Here is a 21,966-nt window from a genome sequence, read left to right as displayed (position 1 = left end):
GAGGAACAGAATGTTAGAATGTTAATGTGTTAATCTGGTCACAGGTTTACAAGGTTTTCTTAAAATTATTCCAGTTCCAGGATTTCAGTATTACAATTTTTAGGTGAATAAATATACCATCCTCTGTTAATCACTGTGCCTTTCCTCCCATTCTATCCCAAATGACTCAATTTTTCTTTTTCTGCACAAAAATGCATGTAACAGTGGGTTTAAGCAGGGTCCCTAAAACAAAATGCTTCATATGCAAGTATGCATACCTATGTGCGTAAAGTCCATGCAAAGATAAATCTTCTAGCACCATGTCATCTGCTTTTTACAATACTGTTACAATATTGAATTCCCAGGGCATTTAAAAGAAATCCCTGTGTGCAGACAGTTTATTAAATAAAGCACTCATCAACTCACTCAGAGATTCAATCGACACTAGCTAAAACAAAACAGACAGACAAGGTCAAAGTTGCATCCTTTTTGGCTATGTGACCAAGTCTGCTTTAGTTGAAGAACAATTACACTTGCACTTCCTGTGTTTAAAACAGTCATCTTAATATTACGTTATTATAAGAAGAACAATGACATGAAACTCAAGCTCTCATAACCGAATTAGTTGCCCAAGAAATCTTAATTTGCCTTCCTCTGTATTGTGTGAAGTCTTTAATTATGTGATCAAACTATTCTGTCTCTGGATACTTGCATAATTATCTTCATGATGCAGTGCTGTGTTTAGATCACAACCACAACTGTGTTGCTTGCCTTATGGGTTTTACTATAAGGCCCTCAGTCTCACAAACCATCTCTTTACTAGTATTAACTTGATTCTGTAGTGTGTTATCAAGTAACACAAATTTTTGGTTTTTACATCAAATGAAGAGCAGATTAAGAAAAAGTATCTGATGAAGGACAAATTTTAAGACTTCTTCTCACAATATTTACCATTCACAAGTTCCGCTATTATTTCGCAGGTGGCATCTAGTACTTCACTGTGCAACCATACCTAATTCACTTTCAACAGAAGTTATCACAAACTCTCGCTCTTATTTAACCTTGTGCAAAAGTGACTTAGGACTCTGCCAGTATTGGGTACTTCTCAGAACCGGCTGTTTCTCCTCTTTATTATCCAATTGCTAAATACGGGTGTCCAGCTCAGCTACAGTACCTGACTGAACAAGTGGTCAGGCTCAGTCGTTGCTAATACATCAAACAAATGAAAGTTTGGCATATCAGCAAGAATGTGATTGAATAAATGCTCACATAACTTCTCAGGCATATCTGAGATTTTTCCGGGGCTTATAGAGTGGCCGAGTTATCACAAGAACATCAAAAGGCACAGTCAAACAGCCAACAAATGCTAAGTTTCAAGTCCCTGCTTTAATGTTAAGGAACAACATTTTTTTATAAACACATGGAGTCATATGATTTTTTTCCCATACCTGTTCTTAGCATATAAGTATAGCTTTCAGTTTTTTTAATGCCATCTGTGGGAAATAATCCCTTTGAATAGTTTAAATTAGCAACACTATAGGCATGAAAACGGGACCCTGTGATGCAAAATCACAAGCGCGTCACTACCAGCACCACTGTAATTCATGGGTGGATTGATATAAAAAAAAATAGTGCATAAGCAGCTTTTAATTATTTACATATGAACCGAGACATTTCCACCCTGCCAGAGGAGGAGTGCTCAGTTTTGTAACTGCTTGTATTACGATCATTTATTTAAATCGTTGTCGTGGCTGATAACTTTTCATACCACTTGCACACACTTTTTCCGAAAACATAAGAAAAATTTGCAGAGTATGTTTCTTCTTACATATATTGTGGCTATTTTTCTTTCCTTCAGTTACCGGTCATTATTTTCTTCTATACGTAGTGCTTGGACTTTTCCAAATGATGGCTCAGCGCAGTGAATATAGATTTAAGTTTAAAAGATGTTACATTTCTGATCTAAACTTATTTTAACAAGCAGTTGTCAAAAACTGAGATGCCTGTGTTCATTTAACTTGTTAACACTATGAGAAGGCCTTATCAGTAGCATCGAAAAAAAAGAACTTTCTTCTTCAACCTTAAGCCCATGCAACAGTGCTGCTGGATAAAAAAAAAACACCGTGCGTCACATTCAGCAAGCGCAGCTAGTACTGCCCACTAAAAGATGTTTTTATCAATGCAAGAGACCTGGTTTTGTGACTGAAGAGTAACAAGAGGGATCAAAATCAGCTCAACTGGACTAAAATGTAGCAGCAGACCTATGCAAATGTGAGGAACAAGGTATCTGGCGAACTCCCCTCTTCCTTTCGAGTCTAGCTCAGCAGCAATGCTAAAAAATACGCTATTGCATCAGAAGGAGTCTGTAAGAGTTTATAGAAGGAGAACTACACTCTATAAACAGGTGCTCCGATTCTCAAATAACACTCCAAGAACGGGCAAAAAGCCTGCAGAGGCATGCAGCCTGTCACCCTATACGAATTGTGCTTGATAAAGGTAGATGAAACAAATACCTTCCTTCCAAAGTCACACCAAATTAAAATCTCCTGCATTATGGTTCAAACAAAGACTCAATGAGCTAAAACAGTTGCTCAGAATATGGTGAAAACTGGTACCATGTTCTCAGGCATGCTGTTGTACTTTAAAAAAAATGCAGTTTGAAGCATAACACAAAAGAAACACGTATTCTTACCGTAAAACATCAAAACTTTGAACTGAATCATTCCAGAAATACTTCACGCTGTGATGTGTGAAATAACGAACCTGCAAGGGCAACAGCCATAGATATTCAACCAGCACCACAACACTGTCCTTCTGACCAACTTTATTCTGAACAGTGATAGAAAGTGAACTTAGAAAAACTTCACTGGAAAAATTAATACTTTTCTTTCAAAATAATATTTCAAGCATTCCACAATTTCCACTAACAGGTTATTGAGGAAACGATTTGTGCTCCACCCAAAGCAAGAGTTAGCCTTTCAGACAAAAGCAGCAGCTCACGCGTGCTGTATTGTGTGTGTTTACTCTAGATACTACTTAAGATACTTTGAAAATTAGCAAGCATAGTATTGCAGGCTCACTTACAGGCAAATATATTTTTGAATCATTTTTACACTCTTCTGTAGCAGATTCACAGAAACGAACAACATGGCCATTTGAAACCTTGTGTACAAGAGCGTTAGGATTCTGTAAAGGACTGGCTCCCAAAGAAGGCATAATGCGAACCTTTGCACAAAACCATATCTTGAATTCATCCTTAAAAAGAGGGAAAAAATTGAGTTGGTTGAAACAGCATTTAAACAGCATTTTACTACAACAGCTGTAGCAAAACGTGTGAAGAGATGACAAATTAGCAGAGCCCACACATAACTAGAGAAGATATCCTCAAGTTAACATCAGCTACCTTCAGAATACGTTTGCTTTCCACAATTCTAAAAGTATATTTTTGCACTGATTTTTTTTTTTTTTTTTTTTTTAAGCAATGAGTTTTGGCACTTGAATTTTGACATCTTCAGCCCTTCACAATTTAATACAGTAGTTCTGGAGCAGAAAGAACTATGGGACTCCTCTGCATTCGGCTGCACCCACCCTGCAACTTCAACTAACTCAGACAAGATCATAACCAGTGGCTGCACACAGAATTGTGGAGGAAGCAGAACACCTGAAATCAAACCACACTTGGGTCGACAGTTACACCTTAATTCAACAAATGTATCATTGCTGAACAAATGAGGGAAAACCTGAAAACCATGTTATCGGGTTATATGAACAAGCTATCTGTTCTGCAACTTTTGATGACAACAGCATTCATGTATTTAATTCTAAAAATCCAAAAGCAAATACTCTCTTTTTGCTATATCCTCTGGAAACAGCTGTTAGTCTTCCCATACGGACAGCAAAGCTATGTACAGCACCAAGGAGCACTGTTATGCAGTGCTGTAAAAGAAAATCACTTCTACCCTGCAGGCAAGGATTTGGGTGTTTTAGCAGGCAGCAAGAAGGATGCGGAGCCGCTGCAAAGTGGGAGAAGCGCACCCTCCTGTAGACTTACAGTTGTTCTCAGCAGAACCACTTCACAGTCTTTAAGCGTAGTCCTTTTGCATGTTGCTTTCACACGCCACTGAGGCATCCAGTAGAGGAGGAGGAGAAGAAAGCCACCAGAACAGATCACTCCTACAGTAACTAGCACCAACTTCCAGCGACACAGATCATAGCCATAGATCTCCTGCATGGAGACAGAGAAACGAATAACAAACAATGACCCTATTACTTACTCTGGCTGCGAAGCCAACAGCATTTTTCACAAAGTGCGGTATTTAAAGTGAATCAAATTTCAAAGCCATTTCCTCCTTTTTCTTTTCTGGGGGAAGGAAAGATTTTAAAAACTTAATACACGATGGAGTGGCAACAAAAAAGGAACACTGTTTCGCTTGGTCAGAAACACAAACATCAGTAAGAGCCTGAAAAAGGCAGAACGTTTGCATTGTTTTAAAAAAGTCCATTGCAGGACACATCCCCTCTCCACACTGCTCCCTAAGGACTCAGGCTGCAACACGACCTGCCTTTAAATCTCAGTGAAAAATAGAACTTTTGACCATGACACCAAAAGTCAGCTAAGCATGTAACAGCAAAAGTGTATATGGTTTTATCAAACGCTGACTTTACCACATTAGCGCTTGATTACCTAGCACACATCATTTTGAATTACTGCTGCTAGCAGAATTTCATGCTTTCTAAACAAGCATGTAAATGTCTTCATCAAACACTACTTTTTAGTAGAGAAACTGGCTTATTTTGCCTGTAATTTAACAAAAAATGCTACTGTGAAACACCAGAAACTTCAAGCCACGCTGTCAGAGGTTCTGTAACTTACAGCAGCTGGAACAATCCTCTTCTCCCATTAAAAAACCCACAAAGTATCACGTGTGCCTTGGGCAAAGGCAAGTACCAACTTAACCTGATGACAGGCAGGAACAGAAAATAATTCAGTGCCTTACTGGATGCTGTGTTACATTCCCGAGTTTCACATTACATCATTAGATTCTATTTCCCGCTGCGAAAGTGCAATGAAGTTTCCCATTCAGTCCCACCCACATTGTTCACACTGACATCAACTTTTTGCAAATTTTTTTTTATTTACTTTTCATTAAACAGTATTAGAAATTGTTTAAACTCCTTTCCCAAGAAAAGGCTTTTCAAAAAGTTTGTTTTGCAGCCTTCTCAGCTGACAAAAAGCAGAGACAAAATGTTCGTCCCAAAACATCAGCACCAGTATTTACTCCTTACCAATAAATGTTTCTTTCACTGTATAAAAATAGAAGAACAGAATTAATTACCATCTCATCCTCTTCTGCTTTATTGACAAATTTCTTTTCTTCTTTCTCCATGTTTAGTATGATATGGAACTTCTCAACTTGAGATACGGAAGACCTTTAACAACAAAAGAATTAAAAATTGAAGCAATATCCAAGTAATTGTTGTTTTCAGTTATTTTCTGTAAGTGCATACACACAAAACACACTAACTACGTATTAATATAGATCTTAAATTTGCACTGTTACTAGTTTCCAGTATTAACAACCCAAGGAGCTCTAGTAGAGCTTTACGATTGAACACTGGATGAATAAAAGTGAACTACTGCAGAAATACCAGGCTCTGAAGGAGGGAAAAGAGCTTGTACCAATTTAACTTGGTTACATTCTACATGCAACAATCAGGTTTTGGTACACTCTGCAAGCTTCAAGATGGAAATGTAAATCAAACCTGTAAAAATCTTGAAAGTAAGGTTACACATTTCTATCATTCTATACATAATAGCTCCAATGAGATGCTTTCAGAAGCCAGGCTATTCTCCACAAGGAAAAGCACTGTACCCCCGAGGTGTGCATTTCTCATTTGAGCAGAAAAGTAAGTACACGCTGAAAAAAGTTTAGTGATCATTTGGTCTTTTCCCTTCTTTCCAACTCTTTTACCATTCAATTTGTATCAATGGGTTCATTTCTTATTGTAAATCTCTCATAGCTGCAGATGCTTTGCGAATAGATTATGACCACAAGTTTCATGAATAGGGAAAAGCATGAAAAAATATGAAGCTGTCTATGAGATCCTTATTCCACTAGGGAAGAACTACAAACAAAAGGCTACAACATACTATGAGGCTCATCAGAAGTTTCAACATCACACAAAGAAAATCAAAGATGCCAAGTCAAAAAGCTAAATTTTTTGAAATTAAAACTGCATCTAACCTTCATTCGGGCACACCCCTGTACATGTTAATTGTATACAATTTATTATTAATGCACCTGTATCATTTTTCCACTACAGTTCAAACCACTGAATAGCCAGTGCTCACCTGCCGAGACATGGATTAGCTATCACTCTCTGCACTGACATTGCACAGCCTTTAATTTTATTCACTGCAGATATATAAATCTCTCAGAAGACAGCATTTACTACCACAGCATATAAGCAATCCTCAGTTATTAGGGATTCACTGTCATAGCACAAGTAGTTATTGTAATTGTCATTTTTCAGACACAAGGCTGTTAAAAAAAAGAAAGACAAGGTGACATCCACTTAACTTCATCTCAGCTGCCCACTGAAGACTAGGATACCACTATTTAAAATACTCAGTATTAATAGCATTCTGATAAAAGCACAACCATTACCAAGCTCTTTGCTGTCATTAACTCCCCAGCGTTTTCACAAACCAAACCACCAGACTCGACAGCAGATCCCCTCAAAGCCAGCCCCTGGATCCACGCTCTCAGATTCAGCAGCAATGCCAACTTCAAAAGGTCCTTCCTCCCAACTCCTGCAGTTTATCAACACCACCACATCCTCACGTGTTTTCTGCAAGCTACCGCCTCCTTTCCAATTAAGCCAACAAATGAAGCAGGAACCCAACAGAAAAGGTCTGGTTTTCTGCCCGAATCTGGGTCTCCTCAGAAATCTATTCCCACTGCTGAACAAGTGCAAGAAACAGACTCGAAGTAAAGAACTGCATCACAACACAGGGCTTAGTCATAGGTGAAAAACAGCTCAGCACTTTATAAATTGAGTGCTTGATACAGTTTGTATTTTGTTCTGTATGGGAGGAAGCTAATTTGTTAACAACTGTCTCCTTTGATAGAAACACCAGCTCACACGCTCCTTGCTTTGTTAAGCTTAAAATTTTCTATTACTATCCAATACTGAACTATGAATACCTGTCTTACTGTAGATTAATTTGGAAATTAAGCCAAAAGAGCAAACATTTGAATTACATGCTTAAAGAGTAAAATCTGCAACATGGTAAGAAAAAAAACAAAAAAAAAAATCAAAATTAAGTTAAACGGAATTTGCTATTAGCCTCTGTCCTGAAGGGTATGTAGCTATGAGCAGGACAGCACCTGCAGTTTCAGATTTAAGTCGGTATTATTTTGGAGCTAAAGCAGATCACAAACTGGATCACTGGAGAAATTACAGCAGTGTACAGACCTTAAAGCTACATGCATCCCCCACAGTGAAGAAAATGTTGCATCTTTTCTGAATTACTACACCAACATCTATTTGTTGATCTATCCTGACCAAGCAGCCAGGACACCAAGCAGTTCTGCCACAGGATTCATAGGAAATAAACATTTGTAGCAACAGTATAAAAGGTGCAAGTGAACTTACAGCATATTTATTAAGGAAAATGTTAAAGAACTACAGTAAGTCTCAATCAGTATGCCTGAAGAGTGCAAGCCACACTTTCATATGACTTCTAGCTTATCTGAAGTTTGTTTCCTAATAGCTGGCATAATTAAGAAACTACTTCAGTGCAAATCTTAACCTTCAAGTTTGATTTGGGGGGTGGGAAGCAAAGAGATCCTACCTCTGTTCTTCTCAACATCTTTCCCAAGTCCATAACCCTTAAAAACTAATTCTGCTTTAGCATACACACATTGCTGCCATCATTTTATGTTTTCCACTTTAACTGGAAGATTAATAATTTCAAAAGAAAAATTCCAAAGTCTAGAAAGACTACAGCTATAAAAGAAGAAACTTTTGATATCTCCTGCAGTCACCAGGTAATTTAAATACTAAGCTTCTCAAATTAAAATATAATTTTGACAGCTCAGGTCTTTAGTAAAATCCATGTATGGCTATGCATAAAAAAATTATCAGGTTGTTACATATGCTTACACTCTGTCATCATTCATCTGTTTAAAATACACAAGCAAATAAACTTACAAACTTGTATCTTAAACATTCCCTGTTTTATTATTTTCAGATATTCATAAAAATCCTGAGATAACTTGAAGAGTTTCGCTTACCAACAAGCAGTCCAGCAGCTGTCCTCTGCACTTGCTTTTGTTATCGAGAGCCAGCGAGGCAGCTCTTAATAACTGAGACCCTATCTACAAGGGAAGTCCTGACAAATGAACTATTTTGTCTAAAATCTAAAAAAAGTCTCCAAGGGCTTTTCAAACTGTTATCAAAAGATTAACATATCCAAGAAAATTTGGCACTGCTTGGAATGCTTTTTTTTTTTTTCCTCTCTTCCCTCCAGTGTGGCCAAACAATTGCACGGCTGCAGCCGGGCTGGGGAAAGGCTGCGCGTCCCGCTCCCAGCACTGGCCGCCCGGACCCGCTCCCCCCAGTCCAACCCCAGCCGCTGCAGCAGGAGCCTGTGGACAGCCTCAGGTCTGGGCACGGGTCCCGACGCTACCTGCCCAGATGCTACCTGCCCAGACCCTTCCTTGCAGTGGCAGCTGTCAGGAGCAAAGACCACCAGGTCCATTCCGCGGAGCTAACCGATATGAGGGGCGGCAGTTCAGGAACGCACACATTGCTCACTCTCAGCATTTCACAGTTTATCACAGAGCATAATGAAGCGATCACACACACCAAGTTACACTGCCGTTGAGATCAGGGGCTACAGAGCTGAAACAGGGAACTTGGCCACTACTCGCACGCTGCAGGAGTAAGTTAACCTTTCTATACAAGAGCAGGATCAACCAGCACTGCCTCGGTAAGAACACAGAAGGGCTAATGAAAAGGTCCAGCACAGCAGACAGGAAGAGCAAGACACATGCATGAAAGAGGCCAAATTTTAAAATCACCTGTTCGCAGACATTAGTACAAGTCAGTCTTCCCCAGCCCTCTACATAATCACTCTCATTAAATAAACCAAGCACCGTAAACTTCTACAGAAAGAGAAGACCAAAAAAACCTGACCTGGCCAGAAAAAGATCATGATATAGATCAAACATGAATCATATTCCTGAAATCTGATCTGATGTCTTACTAAGTGACTTGTCTGGCTCTCCTGGGTCCAAAAGGATCCATTATGGTACCCTTCAGGGCTACTGAAAGTCTAAAAATCCTTTTCTAGAACTTCTCTACAACAAATATATCCTCCATGAAGAGACACTTCACAGCTCTGGAGTTGAAAGTTGAGTTTCTAAATACGCTGATGCCACTATAAGTCTTTCCGATTTCCGAATTAAAAAATATCTTTAGTGTGTTCTTAACTGTAGAGAGTTCTGTTGCACAGCAGAAAGACATCATCTTCAACTGTAACCCAACCAGCTGTCAAAACACAGAAAACCCCTGTTTCATTCTGAAAATATAAAGCCAAACATTACTTCAGTCACTCAAATTAAATGTTTCTGCACTTTAGAGCCATACTCCCAATCCTTTATCCCAAGAAGAAATCAGCCTAGCAAGGTAACAGACCTTACAAAGGCAACATTTACCACCAGGATTTATTCCTGTTCCAGGAACACACCATTCCCACACATGGAGAGCGGTTACCAGCGTTTGTTTTTTTCCACACTTTATGGTAAACGTTTTCAGCATTCATGCAATGGCCCTACAGGCAGCAAGTAACTGCTTTATATTTACAGAACACCAACTAATGCTTAATTTCTGCCATACTGGCAGTTACAAAATTAAAAATTGAAGAAGTACTCCAACTAGAAGAGCAGTAACAGGCCAGGAAGATGCATAAATGCATCTTCCGAGAACACACTCCATTTCGAAATACATTGGATTTCTTAAGAAAAATGAAAACGCAGCCTGGGCTACAGCTGACCATTAGCAGAAGAGAATGGCAGTAAATTTTAGAAAGCGGTTGCGAAAGCGAAAGTGTATTCTTTTGCCCTGCCATAGAAACCAGCTTTCCACATGACCCCACAAGGGCTGTGTACCAGCAGCTGCACGGGAGCACTTGGCACATGCAAGGAAATGGTGCTTCGGAAGACGGTTCTGCACTCCTACCTCAGGCCAAATGCCAAAAGTTGCTCTGAATATTAAGTACATTTGAAAACTTGAATGTTATAATATGCCCATATTCATATAAAACAAAGCACCTCTTTTCCAGCTATCCAGCATTAAAAAGTAGTAAAAATACTTCTTCAAAATTATTCCAGAAAGATTAGAAACTCTTTTCACCTGGACCACGGAAACATTTCTCAGCGGGATGGGAGAAACCGTTCTTGACCGAAGGTCTCCTTTGCCAGCCTGCTAATGAGACCTCCTGGTCTACACAACACTGACCATGCAGTCAATGCATTGCTTTAAATGCATGTGTAATATCTAATCTGATGTCAGAATTGCTAGCAGCTGTGGAAAGAAGTTCTAGGCATAGCTTACCAAACCACACTCTAGAAAAAGCACACTTTCAAATGGAGCTATACAAATAGAAGGAAAAGTCTTATCAGCTATTACTACTTGAGCTTGCAGCTCCTGCCCATGCCAACTGCCAATGAGCTCCACACACAATACCTGAAAAGCGGAATCTAAAACACTGACTTCACTTAAAATGTGCTGTATCAATAAAAGGACAAGGACACAAGGCTAAGAAGATATAACAATTAGAAAAAATAAAGATAAAAAAAGATTCAGGAGTCCATTCTTCTCCAACCATTATCACATAAAATGCTGCACACATCAATCAAAAAAAAAACGCAAACAGAACATTTCAAGCTTTCAAGAGCTGGAACCAAAGCTTCTGCCCACAGTGCCTTGCACATAAGGCCCATATTTACTTTCCAGTCCTTCTCCTTTATGTGAGAGGTCTTCTTTCAGTACCATGAAAATAAAGTACTATTTCCTAAAATTTCTCCACTGGCCACTTTTGAAAAGATTGCAGCCACTGAAAATAAAAATAAGGCCACTTTTAAACAGACTTGCAATTACAAATGCTAGGAGTTGATTTTAAAGGCTATAAGAATGCCCTGCTAAAATCCACATTATGACATCTTGCCTCCAAACAGTCCATTATCAGCATTCATCCATCCATCCCTCACTCATTAGTCCAGGTTATCTCCTCACAGGAAACAGTCTCCAAAGTTCCTTTTCATGGATTCTCACAGTCTTCAAGAACTCTTCAACACAGGTGTGCCTGTACTATGCATTTTTGCAACTCTAATGTGCACCACTGTTGCCCTACCAACAGCGACAACTTCCACCTCATACCTAGGACCACAGCCATGGTTTGTGGCAGATGGGACTACATGGCACCCTGGACTTGGAGGGATCCAGGCATCTGAGCTGTGGCATAATGCTTGAGACTTCTCACACCACATAGCAAGCCTGACAGGCACGGGAGCCGTCTTTGCCTGCCCCCAAAATACAAAAGCCAAGTCACTGAAAGACTGCTTCAGAACTGAAACCAATCACTTCGTACCTGGTACACAACTTAGCCAAAAGTCTGAGGATATCACATTTTTGTGAACATATGAAACAAAAGTTATCACATTCTCCTTCAACATACACTATGATGACCTTACACGTGTAGTTTAAATTTATTTGCAAAGCTTTCAGTATTATTTTAACATATCAGTATTTTTACAAGTCTGTAGTCCACATTACAAATGCAAAAGATGCTCTCCTTGAGAGGCATCCTCAGTCTGAGAAATGCACCTTACATGAATGGAAGTCAATCCAGTTTACAGTTCTCCAGTAGCTGGCGGCTGAACCCTTCAATACAAAGTTGTCTATATAATGTAGAATAAAGGTTTGGGTAAGACACACAAGCTAAAGAACTATGGAAGATCAAAAATCCTCCAGCTATATTTTGAAAGGACTTAAGGTTATAATTTGTACTACAAACAAAGCTTAACACTTTAGTCAACTAACCAAGCTCTAACAATAAGAATGACATAAGAGTTTAATGAATACATGGAAATTTTACAAGTACACGAGCTCAATTTTAACAAAGCCCTCCACTCAATACCTATTTTATCACTTCCCATCTTGGGCTTTCTGTTATAATACAAGCTTTTGTTTCTGTGTTTAGGCTTAAGGAAGACCATTGTATCCAACAATCACCAAACCAAAATTGTATTTACATTTGTAGAGTGCATTCTTTGTAAAGTATACTTTTTGCAGGCTGTAATAGCAATTGCAATGTTTATAGTAGAATACATGCTACCTTAAGGAAAGATAATTCTACATCTAACAATAAACTCAGTATCGCAATTCATGATCATAAAGTACTATAGCCAATACTATACTCAAAACTTACTTTCTAACTGGTCTTCAGATCGTTATTTTCAGACCACTTAAATATTTGTTATTAACGTAACAGCACACGCACAAGTTGAAGACATGTTAGCAGAGAATTTAAAAAAGCAGTCGGTCACATCAAGGACAATCAGTCAAGCACTTCACCACCCAACCTTCCTCACATCTCTTATCTTACTGCAAGCAGCAATGTACATTAATGAAAATATTTAACTGATAAATCAAGCACAAAAGTCAAAATTGCCTAAAGCTTGTTCCCACTCACAGGCACACAGAAATGCAGTCTTCCCTTGTTTCCTTTTTAGATTTCTGGATCTCCTACCTGGCTGCCATGAGGGAAAGAAGACCTGCCCCACAGTCAGGGAATCCAATTTTATTTTAGATGCTTATTGTTTCTTTCCTCTCTTGGAAGACTATACCAGACATTTGGTTTAGAATTCACAGACTTTGACAACAGGGACAATGAAATGTTTTATTTGTTCTTGGAAGAGAAAGTTAAACTCTCTCAAATACCTTGGGTAAGGCATGGCGCCATTACACCCATCCCAAGTTTTCAATAGCTGAGCACTGAAGCTGTTTCCACAAAGACGTGTCTTTCTCGCATGAGGCGTGAACTTTACTCGGTCCTTCTATTTGATTAAATAACCAAGACTATTATGGTTAGATAATGAGGATGGCAAAGATGCCACATCCCAGCACCAAGAGAACCGCAAGTATTCTAGCGCGGAGAACTGGGAGTCTGAAGACCCAGATCCAGCAACAATGGGTCCTTTCAAGGAAGCATTTCCCCTCAGGGGCTGTGCCAAGAGCCCAACCTTTCCTGTGTGGCTGCCGCCTTATTGTGTGATGGAGAGTATCTGCTTCCTGGGATATACTTGCTTTTGTAGTATGGATGCTCAATAAAAGGAGGCAATGACTTTTTTCCCCTCTTCCTCTGAATTCTTGGAAAATATTTTCGAGGTTAACACAAGAACATTTGAATCAAATTTCTGTTCACCTGCAAGTAGATCATCAAGCACAACCAGACTAATCACAAGAGATGAACTTTTCTTTGAAGTTTAGACATTTAGCTTTTGTTTCCTCAGAAGCGCATATAGTGGGCACACAGCTACAACTACAGCATAGTTCGAGAACCAGTCACACTCATCATAAGCAGGCAATCTGATTCAGCTTTCTTTCCTCTCCCCATGTAAGTATGGCTTAGTACCTTTTGTTGCTTTCAGCTGAGCATTCTCAGACAAAGCAGCAGTATTTCTCCACACTTTCCCAAAGTCGTGATGTAAAACTTAAAAGATTCTTAAAGTTCAACTACGTGACTGCTAAATGTACACACATACCTTCCAGATTAACAGAAATAGCACCAAATTGTACTTACTTCTAAGAATTTATTCTGTAAGATCTATACATACAAACAGGTTAAAACTTCAGCACTTAATCCTGGGTTTTCTAATGTCTACTTAAAGTGCAATTTTGTTTAAAAGTCACAATAAATTCATACGAAGCCTTAAGTATACGGTACATTCACTTAGGTCAGAAACACTTCAAGGAAAGAGCTCCTGTGTGCAACCAACCCACCAATCTACAGAAATACTATGCATGACAGAAACTGCTAAAAACCTAAATATCATATCAGAACAGTAAAAATAAAAGTTAGAAGGTTGTGTCAAAGAATTTAACACAAAGTAAGATGTCAAGCAGTACAATTTATTTGCCTTGATCAAATTCTAATAACTGAAATAAGTAACAGAAAAATCTGCAAACAAGTTTCATCAAGAGATCAGGCTGCTATAGTAGACTTTTTTCTTATGCACAGGAATTTATGCAACCTGACAGCTTAGCTCCTGAAAATGATTAATTTATTCTCAGAACTACCATATGAGGTAAGATGAGAAAACCAAGGGGGGAAAGCTACACACTCTCTGTCTACGAACTGAAGTTTGATAAAGACAAGAAGAGAACAGACCTTCAGGTCTGTAACATTTAACTCAATGCCTCCATGCCTGTAATGTAAACTTTGGCCCACGTCCATCTAGCTGCTATGCCCCAGTCATTCAGAAGAGTCCTACAAACTCAGAAGAGCTTTAGCAGTTTAGTAAATGGTTATCCCTCAGAGGGGGACTTCTACAATTCACAAAATCAAATGAACTCACAGCAGCCTACTACAATACATTGCATCATTGCCTTAAGTAGCTCAAACTGACACTCTGCAGCGCTTGTGTACCTCTTGGGAATGATTTCCACAGCATCAGCACTGGGAGACGTCTTCCGTGTAACGGAAACTCTGCAAAGATCTGACATGCAATCTCCCTTCAACTGCTGAAATCTCAGGACTGATGACAGTCAGTGAAGACCTTCAGACTTGCTTCTTTCAGTAAGCATGACCTTTTGGCTGTCCCTCCATTTATAGTTAACTGTTACCCTGCACGCTTGCCTAAAAGGAGAAATTCTCCTTTAATGTATCATGTCTAGAGCAATATTTACAACCACATTTGAGTTACCATTTTTAGATTTCTTTTTTCTTTCCTAGCCTATAAACTGTTTCATAGCAGTAGTAAAAGATGTAACCGTATCCGCCTTCCATGTTGTAAGGAGGAATGTTAGTTTTCTTAAAACCAAGAGTGAAACGTTGTAAGTATATTAAAAATATCAAGAAGCACTCTTTCCTCAAGTGCTGACCTCACTAACTGAAATGCCAGCACTGTCTAGCCAAATATTCAGAAGTAGCCTCTTCTCAGATACCTCTAGTCCAGACGCTCTGCTCAGATTTCCTCATCAGCCTTGTTTTTTCTTAAACATTACGCGAAAACAGAGGTCAGCTTTCTAAAGCACTGTTAAGAACTGCCACCATCCACATACATTAAATGCAAAAGTAGCTTTTACTGTACACCCTCTGAACCAAAGTATCCAAAGAAGAGAAAGCCTGACCAACAGAGCTACAAAGTAACGGTCCCCTAAAGCTCAGATCAAACGCGCACTTAGCCCAGCATCATCAGGAACAGCGGTCAAGGAGACATCACAAGTAGAGTCATATAATGATGCTCCCAGTAGACTCTCTCCAATCCCAGTGACTTGCAGTTCAAGAGCTTCGTGAGCCAAATATCAGCTCATCTCATTTAATACTAAGTGGATTTTTCTTAATTTTAAAAATTATTTTCAGGCACATTTTAAGCTTGCCAACATCCTGAAAAGAATTGCTGAGTTCATGGGGAAGGATTTTTTCTTTCCTTATTTTGACCCTCTGCCTGCTAGTTTCAGCTGAAGCCACCTTCTTGTCATATTTGATGGGGCAGTGAAGTCATGTCTTATTTACTCCCTCCCTGCCGCCTCTGATTCTTCTACAAACTGTTTTATCCCCCACCCTTCGCTCCTCTCCATGCAGAAACAACTAACAGTTTCCCGCAGAGGTCATTCCATACTTCTGATCATTCTTGTCAGCATCTTGCACAATTCCATCTCTTTTATGCTACATATCTCTTACAAGTCTCATCCCCCATAAGGATTTGCACGTGGCCAATAACACGTTAATGCCACAAAAAAATCCAGAAACAGTACACTACACAAATAGCTAATTAAGTTTAGTTAAAAACCATTTTTTATGAGCAGGAGTGTCTGTTTTCTCTCATACATACTCAGTCTTTACGGGCAAGTGGAAAAGAAGTCACGTACTGCTAGAAGCATCTGCTGGTTACATTAAGTGCTGATGTTAAAAAAAAATCATCTATGGAATAGAAGTATTAAATACCATTAGGTATATTACAAGAAATACATATTCCATGTAGACACGGTTCTTGGCAACTGGCTCTAGGTGGCCCTTCTTGAGTGGGGGGATGGCCAAGATGACATCCAGAAGGCCCTTCCAACCTCGCCCATCCCGGGAGTCTACAAGTCCATTTACCAGACCCAGTACGTTTTAATAAGAGTCAAACAATAATGGCTCACAAGATGAGACAGTTAAAACAAATATTTTAATGACTTCTCATCAAGTAATTAAACTGGCAATTACCTAAGCACTAAACTCCTCATCATCAAGTCCCAGATCTCTGAAATATCTCTAGAACGCGAGAAGCTCTCACCAGGACTATTCCCACATGCCATTTCTGATGAGCGTGAGTCCTTCTGGATTTCTGGTTTACAGGATAAAGCTAACACTTCTGTTCCAGATGGTGCCACAGCATCCAAATCCCCACCCTTGTCTTGCACTTCAAACCCCACAGCAAAGGAATCAAGGGCAGAGCACAGAATATATCTGAAAACCTTTCACACACAAAATAAACAATGTTTTTTCAGCCTGGCTTTCTACACAAAGGAAGAGGGGATGGACATTCACAGTTTATGCAAAAGTGACCACAGGACAGCTCTGCCAAAGTTGACACCTCACCCTGAAGCTTCAACTGAATCATAAGGCTTAAGCATAAACTGAACCCCTCGCAGAGGCTCTGCAGAGTCCTCAAATTCGCATGCCCCTTACAGAAATGACAGCAGAGTAGGCTGATTCCAGATGCAGTAGGCTTTATCCAAGATATCTAGCAAACCAGTGTGATTAGCAGTCAGAAAGCCACACGTGCAACTTTCTGACAGACATTAACTTACCTCCCATCCTACCTGCAAACTTATCAACCACCTTGAAGGGTTTTTAAAAATGCCTTTGTTTATCAAGGTAGGACAAAAGAACTCAGCAAAAACTCAAGTTAAATACTATCACAACTTGCTGTTTGAATATGCACTTTGGTTTCTCCTTGGCCACAGCATGCAGGAAAGGAAACTCACAAGCAACTGAAAACAACCAAAAAGTTTCTGAAAGACTGAAGCTCTGAACATTACCTTATTTCTACGGAACATTAAGATGGGAATCAGTAACAAGTTCCTGTGTTTTTACTATCTTTCAAGCTTATGATGTAGGTACAAAGCCCATACTCATAGCTGTACTAAATAGATACACTACCACACTTTCAATATTCATAAATATTAACTCGGCTAACATCAAAATTAGCATCCAAGGAATGAGGACGTTCCCTGATAGAGGAAAGCATAGATATAAAACACGCACTTCAGGAATCTAGCAAAGATAAGATAGGAGGATACGGTGAAACACCGAGCAGATGACTCACCACAAAATACTGCCCCATGAACCTGGCAAACTTAACTGCCTATGTACAGCTCAATGTCCACAATATCAAAAATTACAGTCCCCGAGGAAAATGAGCTTTATAAAATATGAACTACTATTTAGGAATAAGTCAACAGAAATCATATTCTCGGGGTGTACACCAAAATATTCTCAACCTGGTACAGCTTCTGTTGACAGCAGCTAATCAGTCAGCACAATTCCTGTCTGACTGTAGTCTGTGAAAGTTCTCCTACGACATGCATCAATGTTAGATATAACAAGTGGTACCTCACGTCAGCTGGACAGGCAATTATGGCATTTAATATACTATTGCTTCCCAGATATTTATGCCATCGGAGGACAATAGTAAGCAGAAGAAACTGAGACACTCTACGTTTGTTCCACATGCAAGATGCAGAATCTGCAAATTCAAAATACTTTGCACTGAAACCTGAGCAAAACACTGCTATGATCCATTCTACCACTGGAGTTATGTGGACCAGCAATCTCCAGCAAAGAGACACCAGGAATTTAACACACCAGATAATCACTACTGAAATTACCACAGACTAAGAACTGGTGTTACAAATGCTACTAGCATACCAGCACCAGCTTGAGGCACAAAAATCCTTCATAATGCACGCTCAGAATCCAATTATGCCAATAGTCTCACTACTGACAAAAGCTGGCTCTCCGGGGAAAAGATGGTGCTGGATAAAGGAAAGGGTGGCACAGGAAGAGTGCTGTGAGGATACCTATACTTGCATGCTACAGAGTAAGGACTCTCTCAAGCTGACAAGACCTTAAGTTGTTTTTCATTGTGCTCTCCGCCTGCAAAAGGCCTACAATTTGTGCGGTGAAACGTTATGTGTGTTCCTACACTTCTGCCCGTTTATTACTATAACAAAGCTACTTCTGTTGGAAAAGACATGGTCATAAGAAAATGCAATTTGTATTGCAAACAACAAATAAAATTTGTAGATGAACTAATGAAACTTAAGAAGTCAGGAGCCTGAGTACGCTTTCAACCAACAGAGACTGAACAATCCGTTTTCCAAGTGCTTCTGTTCACTCAGACACATTACATCTGCCTCTGCCCCAGACACAGACCCTTCACCATGGGCTGATTTCACCCAAGCACAAGATAACTGTCACAGCAGTACAACTGTACGGAACAACAAATAGACAGAAGCTGTGTTTCATCCATACACTGTTGGCATTTAAAGCCTGGCTGTCCAAACTGGAGTGATAACCATTACTCCTTTTCACACTACAGGTCTGCACTATTGCTAGTATTCAGGCTCAGTAGACTGCCTCTAGCAATAAAGCATGGCTACGATGCAGGACAGTGATGCCAAGACCCCCTTTTGAAACATTACTTAACTTCTTTGTGGTCCTCACCAAATGGACCAATGGAAGATAGGGTTAATCCAAAGAATGCACTCTGCAAGACTGCACATTTGACAGCCCTTTTATGTTCCTGTTTGAATTACCAGTTGGTCTGAAAAGAACTTTTTGCTGGCTTGTCAGATCTGGAGTACTGCTATAGTGACAGAAGCACCAGCTTTAGACAGCAGCACCCTCAGCCAAGACTACTCAAGCCAACCGAACAACCCTTTGAATTCACTGGGCTTTGGATCAAGCCTTCACAACTTAGTGACTATGGCAGATATGTTAAGATTCCTCGACTCCTCTAGGATAAAAAACAGTTCTTCCATTCGAGTAACAGAGGTAAGAAAAACTCTCCCCTCAGAGAAAAAAATCTCTAGTAATTCAACAGTAATAGGACTTTCCAGGAAATTCATCTGTATCCAAAAGTTATACAGTTCAATAAATAACACTATGGGGTGAGGGTAAAGTCAGGCAGGTAATGCAACGTTCCTGCCAACATACCACACAATCTCCACATTGGAGGCCAACCCTTAGCTCCATCATTGAACTTTCAGCTCCTGCTATCTACTACTGCATTAAACGTATCCTCCAGAAGATAAGCTCTTGCTATTGTTGATGTTAAACGCTGTGGCAGATCTAAAGGCCAGAGTTCACAAGGGTAACCGTACTTCTCTTCACTGATTTGGAGACATGGTACAACAGCAAAATACATAGGATTAACTTAAATGTTTCTACACATTCCCGTTATCTTACAGAGAAATAGAAGGAATAGTTGGATCCTATGTTTTGTCATGCAGTCTACTGCAGGCAATCAAAAGAAATTGTAAGATTGCATGAAAACAATGATATATAAAATAGCATGGCTATACTCGCAGTTGGACTTTCCACTCTGAAATCTGTCCATCCTCATTCAGGCTCCCTGCATATACCAAAGTATGTGTCCTTCAAAAAGATCTTCAAAGCCAAAGGAGGACCTTTCTAAGTACAGATAAGAAGCACTAGGATTACCACCTGAGTCTAAAGCAGTATTCTGAAGCTACTGAGACTACTAAAATGACTGAAAATTCCTCAGTGCTCTGCTATACTGAAGTCACACACACACAGCTGTCCTGTAGTACCTCCACCACAAAGGTTTAGAATGCCATGACAGCACAAGAAAACTTGCTCCATTTGCAAGAGGCAGCATCCCAGAGGAGAGAATAATATCCCGAACACCGTATGTTTCCAAACCGACACAAGGACCACGGTCTAGCCATTTGAACCTGTGCAAGATCTAAACTCCCATGATATGACCAAGTGATGGACAAAAGGAATCCTGTGTATTTCCGCCTCTTCGGCCCAGACTTGAAACAAACTAAAACTAGAATCCTGTAAAATGAGATGAAAAGGACATCAATAGAGAGTTTAGTCTACTCTCCAAACTAAACCAACTATACCAGTATTTCTCAATGCACTAACTTGTGCTTAATGGCCACCAATAAAAGACTTCTTAAAGTACCATTTTTACTGCAAGAAAGTTGAAAATTAATTGGCACTTTCCTTGCTGACACTTAATCCCATTTCAACCTGCCCATTACGGCCACTGAAAACAGCATTTCCTTCTTACAAATCTTTTAAATACTTGAAATCACTTACATTCCACTTAATCTCCTCGTCTCTTGCCAAAATAACTCAGATTTTCTTCCATCTTTATGAAGTTGTTTCCTCGAACTCTGATCATTTGCATTTCTGCCCTCTGAACTCTTTCCAAGTGGTCCAAATTCTTCTTGATTTTGGCACCCAAACAGATGCTGTCGGCACACTGAGAGTGTTACAACGGCAAACAAGGCCACTGGATTTAAACTTCACATGTCACAGACAGTACTCCCATTTAAACATCCCAGAAAGATATTTGCCTTTTCTGCAAACAGCATGACACTGACTCATGTTCAACTTGTGATCCAGTACACCCCCAGGTCCTTTTTCTAGTACCTAACCAGTTATTCCTCACCCTGCACTTGCACAGCTGATAATTCCTGCCTAAATACAGTACTCTACATTTGACCCTATTGAGTGTCATCCTATTTTTCAGGTAATTCTGAACTCTTCACCTTGTCCTCCAATAAACAGTCCCTGAGAATTTAATAAGCACATTTAATCAGCCAGTGGACTGATGCTTTCATTAAAGGTAACCGTACCCAGGACATAACCCTTCAACACAACCTCTCATTTTAAGACTGAATCATTAACTGCTGTTCTCCAAAGAGGATCCTCTACCCAATTTTGCACGTTTGCTAAACTACTTTCCCCAGATCATGTCTCCATTTACTTAGGACGCCATCAAAATGTGGAAAGCCTTATTAAATAAATAAATCAATCAGGAACCAAGACCGCCACTGCTTCTGCCATAGCCACAAAGCTTTCTGCTCTGCAGTAAGAAGGTATCAGACTTTGGACAAAACTGATTTTCCCACAAACCAGTTCATGCTGTCATTCTTCTTGTAGTTATCTTTCAAGCACTTGAAAACAGAATGTTTGCTTATTAATCTCAACTGATGGAGCTCTCTCCCATTATAACTCTCTGAAGACTCGTCCTTTGCCAGTCTTCTGGGACTTCTGTGTATTTCTAGACAATATTTTTGCATTTTTTGAGCTGTTTGAGAATCGTACAGTGAAGGTTATCAGAGCCAGCTGAGACATGAACACCTAGCTGAAGTACACTCTAGTGTAAAATACTTCCTCATCACAAGTATAAGATTAAGCACCTGCACAACACTATGTTAGAGAAGACAAGCAAAACAGGCACCAAGCACTTCAAATGTTCTGCAGATATATACATTCTCACTGAATCAAGAGGCATTTTCCAATATTCCTCCTGCCATTAATGTACTTCTGCAAGAACCTTGCTGGCTTTTATGCCTCTTGCTAGTTGCAATTCCATTTGCACTTTGGCCTTTACAATATCTCCCTCTACTATTCTTTTATACATGTTCTTCATAATGTGACTTAAT

The 21,966-nt window shown here is 39.6% G+C and overlaps 1 protein-coding gene across 5 annotated transcripts in view; it reads right to left on the bottom strand.

Annotated features, from left to right (window-relative positions):
- Positions 1–21,966, bottom strand: part of ATP13A3 (ATPase 13A3) — a 61,775-nt gene that overhangs the window by 35,346 nt on the left and 4,463 nt on the right. For 4 of the 5 annotated variants that reach the window (XM_075418065.1, XM_075418066.1, XM_075418064.1 and 1 more), the window contains 4 exons: positions 5,316–5,409; positions 4,031–4,204; positions 3,064–3,234; positions 2,672–2,742 (listed from right to left, as the gene is read on the bottom strand). In XM_075418065.1, coding sequence (XP_075274180.1) covers positions 2,672–2,742; positions 3,064–3,234; positions 4,031–4,204; positions 5,316–5,409 — 510 coding nt within the window. Of the gene's footprint in view, positions 1–2,671; positions 2,743–3,063; positions 3,235–4,030; positions 4,205–5,315; positions 5,410–6,647; positions 6,695–21,966 lie in introns of those variants that run through there. The other variant, XM_075418067.1, reaches the window with a different exon arrangement.

The sequence above is a fragment of the Opisthocomus hoazin genome, chromosome 4, assembly GCF_030867145.1.
Source record: "Opisthocomus hoazin isolate bOpiHoa1 chromosome 4, bOpiHoa1.hap1, whole genome shotgun sequence".
NCBI lineage: Eukaryota > Metazoa > Chordata > Aves > Opisthocomiformes > Opisthocomidae > Opisthocomus > Opisthocomus hoazin.
Note: the sequence above shows the minus strand (reverse complement) of the source record. Positions and strands in the feature narration are given on the sequence as shown.